Source organism: Cryptotermes secundus, unplaced genomic scaffold (assembly GCF_002891405.2).
Source record: "Cryptotermes secundus unplaced genomic scaffold, Csec_1.0 scaffold1030, whole genome shotgun sequence".
NCBI lineage: Eukaryota > Metazoa > Arthropoda > Insecta > Blattodea > Kalotermitidae > Cryptotermes > Cryptotermes secundus.
Window position 1 is genome coordinate 743 of NW_019741310.1, and position 6,662 is coordinate 7,404.

The window sequence follows — 6,662 nt, forward strand, 5'->3', positions numbered from 1 at the left end:
AAATGAAGGAAATAAAGGATCAGGGGATGTACATTGTGCCACTTCTGGCAGACACCTGATAAGTCTATGCTGTTGCATTGGCTGCCTCGGACAAATTGGATGAACCATAGTACACAAAAACATTACTCTAATGGAAAATAATAAGCAGTGGTCCTGGCCTTCAGCATCAAGCCTTTGTCCCTTCCATTTAAAACAATACTGTACATTGCTGTCAGTTAAAGAGGATTTACGTTAAGGGCTACCACAAGTATGGACTGCCTTGCATTTGTGCACTATGTACTAAGAGATGCATGCAATGTCACCTAAGAGACTGTGGCAACAGAGCACAATTACTGGATTCTCTTGCAGTACACTGGTGACTACACAGATAGGCAGTTTGCAACACAGCATTCAATTTACATATACTCTTTATGAACTGCTTTTCCTCACATTACACAAACACACACACAGAGTAAACCCTTGTCCAATGCAAGGGTTATGTCTCTTGATAGTGGTGTATCTGGTGAATCCACACTAGACGAACTTAACTGGGATGCCACGGGAGTTAAATATTTACACTGTTACATATGCTGAATAAATGAAATACAATTGTTAAGTATGTATGCGGAAGATAAACCATCATTCTAAACGTCAGCAGTTATTTTTCGTACATTATTGCATTTTATTTGGCAGATCATGTATAATCAAGTTTCCCACCTTCAGAAATCATTGTTCACATTTATTTTGACTCGTCCAATTGAATCTGCATTGTATGATCTGCTGTGTGTGCATATAAATTTTAAATGAAATCTTGCTATATTTGAAGGGGCAGAACCCTTTTAACTTACTACACTCTTACTCTGAGTAATTCCTGAGAATAAACTTTCATATGAAAGGATTTCCATTCTTCAGACAATAAATACTGATGAATAATATTTTTCTTAAATTTATGTTTAATTGGAGTTTACTAGTGAAATAGTTTCCATTTATTGAGAGTTAATTTTATACTGGTAATCACTCTATATTTTTTGGGACTCTCAGATCTCCTGATTACATACATATAATAAATGAAACAGGGTCCAATATGTGGAAGATAGTAACAGTACCTTCACAAAATTTCTTCACCATAGTACTTTACACATCCTAAATGCTTTTAAATGTGGCCACCTGCACTTCATGATTTTGATGTTAATCACATCAAAAATTTTAGTCATTAAAACTTTGACACACTGTACAACAAACATTATGTGCATTATTTGCTACTGTTCAATTCAATATGACGATAACATTATAAATGCATGTAATAGTCTATAAGAGTTGAGAATGCTGCAAACCCTGCAGCTCCAAATATCCCAGCCTTGATACCAGCTGTAACACAAACAAAAATATATGTAAACCAAGTGTAAGCAGTTTGCCAATTCTGTGATACTTCTCCATGAAAGGTAGTGGAAGCCTCAACCATTTGGGATGAACTGCTTACATTAAGCTTGTCCTTACTATATATCTGAAATCATTTGGAAATTCAAGTATGTGATTCACATTTTAGAAATACCACTGAATACATCATCATTCCATCTTCCTCAGTTCCATGCCTCCTGTATGTATAAGTAAATATATTCCAACAGGGCTCCTTATTCAGATAGATATGCTCATCAGTTACGTTCTAGGATATTACTGTATTTCATCTGATAATTCATATGCAATTATTTTTCCTTTTAAATGAAGAAAACAACAATTCACTACATATTTAATTAACTGCATTATTGTGTATGGAACAACATATCAATAAGTTGTCTGTAAACTCTGAAAGACACTGAAGTATGTATAAAATTCAAAATGAGAGCATAGACACAGCAACTTGAAGACAGAGTAAAAGTATCTCTCCGCAACATGATATGTGGCATGTCCCTGCACCCATGCAAAGCAATTGACGGGGCATATTACGGATCATTTCCTTGTGAATAATATAGTTTCTTTTTTGGTAGATTACTTAATTATCCTTTCAGTATGAAGGCCATATAGGATCTGATGGTTAGATGACAAATGGATGATCAAGTGGAATGGATTTGGAAGGAAGCAGTTGTGGCCTATGAAGGTAAAATTCTGGTACTTTCTTGAAAGAACTGATGAAAATCAATCATCACACAATGATGTAAGTCATTACATTGTCATTTTATAGTTACTATATTCTGGTTTCAGTATACAATGGAACCAAAACTGTCATATTGCAGACCTCATATAGCACACAGGACTTTTCTTCTGTAAGGCTGTTTACCTGAAGTGACATACCCTCGAAGATGTTTTAGACAAAATATGCAGACACACAAATGTGTACATGTACATGTGTGTACACAAACACACTTCATACTCCAAGGGCTAAAACCTATGTGTAATATGTGTAATATTAGCACTGACTTGCCTCTATGTCCCAGAAGACTCCTCAACCATGGAGTACAACCTACCAGATTTTACTTGCATTTAATATCTCTGCGCAGAAGCCAGTCCAATACATAACACAATATATGAAAACTAAAACAAATATTCATGCGTGGGATAAATCAGTTGGTATAGCAACTACGCTACATGGTCCATGACAGTAGGATTAGATTCCTGCCAGTGGCAAGAGACTCTTCTCCATAACATCCAGACTGGTTCTGGGGATCACACAGCCTCCTATACAATGGGTACTGGAGGATTATTTCCCCAGAAGTAAAGCAGCAGAGATGTGTAGCTGATTACTCACCTCCACCTACAAGGAGTGCCGAGGTCATGAGTGATGGAGCTGTACCTCCAATGCCTCATGTGTCTTCATGGTGTGGTGCTTAATTTATTAAGCCCAGGGACAACTTTACCTCTAACTTTACCATCAATCTGATTACCTCTTAATCCTATAATACCTCCAGTAATACCCCCGGCATAGGTTCCATTACGCCAATCTGACTTCCCTCGATACTGAAACATATAAGCATAATAATGAGAAATGAGCTGTACAATTTCAAACAGACATTGAAGATCTGATTACTGCATGACGACCACTTGTTGCACATGTAGCATATAATGTAAATTTTATGACATAAAATGAAAGAAATTCTGTGGCCCACAGTTCACAAGTGAACTATACCAACCAAGCAACTGCACTTGTCAGCAAAGTTAGTGCCAACTTTTACAGATAGAGGGTGTTGCGTGATCAGCGCAAGAGATCCCCATGGCTATTAATCTTGGTTTTATAGACCAGAGCTGCTATTTGCTTGAAATAGCACCTCAATTATCCTCATGAGGCTGAGTGGACCCCATTCCAGAACCACTATTTCTCAGAAAATCTGGTAGCGTTGGGAACCAAATGCGGGACCTCTGGATCTGTAGCCAGGAACTCTGACCACTAGACCACACATATGGAATAATTACTGGCCCACAGCACATTTATATGCTTACTTTTTGCAAAGAATAGAAAATGAGTGTATAGTGAAGTTATGTGTCTGTGTAGCACAGTGTACACAGTTCATTTTGCAAATCACTTAACTAACTTTGATGAAATTTGCTAACAGTGCTTCTGTACTAAAATATGTCAGACCCAAAATCATGCTCGAGTCAAACTCTATCATGCTCTCTAGATTGTCACTGTAAAAGGTGCAATATGTATGATATAGATCCTTTCATGACATCTGAGGCTTTCATATAGGTCTCATTAACACACGTTATATTTATTTGAATAGTTTTTAATGCGAGACACAATATTCACTGGAGAATTAGATACATCTTTTTGCCTTATAACTGACCCTTAAAGTAACCTTGCGTCTTTATACAAAACATTTATAATGCAAACACAGTGAACTTCGAAAATGTGGTTAAGACACAAGGGGCCAGGCTTTTCTTTTCACATTATGAGAAATGATTGGAGCATGTGAAACAGAAAAAAGTTGAATTATTAATTATGTTTGTTAACTTTTATTATCAATAATTACTACTTGTAGTATTTTCAGAAAAATGTTTAATTAGTGCTTCTTTCCCATACAGTTCCATTAAAGTGCAAATAAGTATTAAAGAAAGTACTGTATATTCACTAAATTGTACACATTTTTGAATACTTACTTCTGAAATTACTACAACTATACTGCACTAGGAGGTACGGCATGTGATGAAACACCAGGCAAAGCTAATATATTACACTGTGCAGCATGGTACCCCCACTACTCTTCCACTCAGTCAACAACTAAAATGTATTAATAGTACAGGGGCATGAAGAGCAATGAGTGGTGCAAAATCAGAAGAAAAAAATGTGGTTAAATGATAAAGCCAGCAGACCCATAGTAAACACGTTAATTGTATGGTACTTTCTTCAATATAAATATGCAAAGGAATTACTGGGATGTCAATTAAGCAGTCACATACTATATGCATCATACAGGTGCACTGGTTAAAATGTTTTTCAAATTCGTTATATTATATGAATGTTATTATTCAGCATTCAAACTGAACAAGAATCAAATAAGAGAAACCGACATAAGAACTAACCGATTCAATAGAGCACTCCACTGCTGAGAATACAGCACCAATCATTGCAAAATTCTTTGCATAGCTAATCATACTTCCCTTCATCTCTCTTAGAACTTCCCTTGCTGATGGTTGCTTTGCATCTCCAATTGGGACAGTTGGGTTGACACTGGCTGAAAACAGACCAATGGCAGCTCCCAAACCATAACCTGAAAAAAACACACCCAATTAACACCAGCACTTTTCAGATTTCTTAAAGCTGCCCCTTCTTATCATTTCATACCCGTTTCCTTTGAAATCAGCTAATATTCAAAAGTTAAAATTCAATTCAATTCAATTTTATTTCATCCATGAATCATTATACATGATATGGGACAAGTCAAAGATTAATATTAATACTAATACTAAATAGTAATAAGAATATAATAATACAGAAATAGTATGCCAAATTATAATAAATGATGATGATGATGATAATAATAATAATAATAATAATAATAACAACAACAACAATATAGTAATACAGAGATAATAATATGACAGTACAATTAGTCTTGAAAACAGTTTCTGTGGTCTTAAATCCTCCATATGTCCTATTGTACCTTTACTGGTGGTAATGCCTATGGAGATTTGATGGAATGAGGACTGGCAGGGGATCATGTATCATGTATCATGAAACTTTATTGGAGAGCATTGAAAATGTACATTTTGAAGCTGGTAAAAGGATATTGCTATTGTCTTCTCTTTATTAATGATTAATCTCTTCCTTTCAAACCATTCTGAAAGTTTTTTTACTGTTTCCTCTACTTTACTCTGGACACTGTCTATACTATTTCCTGTTATAAGACTAGTAGTGTCATCTGCAAAAAGTGTTGGCTTTCCATGTTCTAAGCATGTCACACTGCTTTGTACTTTTGATCTGTCTTCATGGTATAGGGACAAGTTACTGTCCCTTCTGCAAGCTGTTTTCACAAGTTCGCTATTTACAGACAAGTCTAAGTTTGCACATTTTTCTTTTCATATTAGAACATAATCTTACAGTCCTTCAACAGACCAAATTTTGAAGAAGCCGGACTCGGTTACTTTAGTTTCATCTTTCAGTTTTCTGTGGCCTGTTTCCAATGTTAACTTTTTCTTTCGGGGTTTGATCGCGTCATATGATGGAGATACTACAACTCATATATTAAATTGTTAATATTCAGAATTAACTTGACTTGTCCTGTATCATGTACAATGATCTACAGTGACGAAATCAATCAATCAATCAATCAATCGATTCGGCGTATACTACAGTCAACATCTTCAGGCAGAATTTAGCAAAGGTGCAAAACTGGAAGTCTCGAAATGGGAACAAGAGTCACACTTATTATCAACTTACCTGCAACACAGCTCATGAGTGTTTTAAAGGCACAGCTTTCAAATGCAGCTTCAACCATTTTTTCTTCCCTTGTCTTTATTTTAACAGGACCAATTATTCTAGGTATTACTACATTTTCTCTGTATCGTGTATTGTTTCCTATTAGATACAGTGCTAACCTATCCCATTCCTCATTCGTAAAGAAAACCCTTCTATCGCCTTCCTCCTTGTCCATTTTGAAACCAATATCACATTGATCACATTTATACCGAAAACTGTACTTGAAATCAACTTCTCAACAATGTTATCAAGTGAAATATAACGTGAACTGCCGTGTCCAAACACAATTCGATCTGATCATGTACATCGATTCGTATCCCTTTGCAACTCATTGCTGCACAACGTAGCTGCCATGTCACGTAAGCATTAACGATGACAACGCTGCCATCTATATTCTTATGGTTTTTATGCATGTCTGTTGCTACAAAATGAGGGCCGCCAGTGACGATTGCGCGATCGCTAAGGTATGCTAACATAGCGAGCCCATTTCAGATTTCAACAGGACACTGCCCTTCAACCCCTACCACGTTTACTTTCTTACGATTAAACCTCTCTATATAAAACTTGTGTTGTTTATTCACTCGCTGTCCGTCCCTAACTAACTTTCACCACCACCCGACGTGGGTCAATATCACAATCTCCTCCCTAGAACAATTGAGATCAAGTATACTTGAATGCCATCTCGTGTGTATCAAAATATGGTCAGTTCAACTGCGAGTCTGTCCATCAGGTCATGCCCTAGTAAATTATGCATGTTACAATGAACATTATACTT

The 6,662-nt window shown here is 36.2% G+C and overlaps 1 protein-coding gene across 1 annotated transcript; it reads right to left on the bottom strand.

The window, feature by feature from the left end:
* Window positions 1-912: 912 nt before the first annotated feature.
* LOC111872727 (mitochondrial import inner membrane translocase subunit Tim22) lies at window positions 913-6,420 on the bottom strand. Its single transcript, XM_023866886.2, has 4 exons — window positions 5,849-6,420; window positions 4,492-4,679; window positions 2,859-2,931; window positions 913-1,347 (listed from the first exon to the last, which is right to left on the bottom strand). Exons 1-4 carry the CDS (start codon window positions 6,060-6,062, stop codon window positions 1,268-1,270), a joined length of 555 nt encoding a protein of 184 aa, XP_023722654.1. The 5' UTR covers window positions 6,063-6,420; the 3' UTR covers window positions 913-1,267.
* Between the last annotated feature and the right edge of the window lie 242 nt (window positions 6,421-6,662).

Excerpts from the sequence above, each read along its gene's own strand:
- LOC111872727 (XM_023866886.2), bottom strand. The coding sequence starts at position 6,062 with ATGGACAAGGAGGAAGGCGATAGAAGGGTTTTCTTTACGAATGAGGAA. Across the intron at positions 4,680-5,848 it reads ACTCATGAGCTGTGTTGCAG|GTTATGGTTTGGGAGCTGCC; the intron begins GTAAGTTGATAA and ends TGTTTTTTTCAG. Across the intron at positions 2,932-4,491 it reads TGGAGTGCTCTATTGAATCG|TATCGAGGGAAGTCAGATTG; the intron begins GTTAGTTCTTAT and ends TATATGTTTCAG.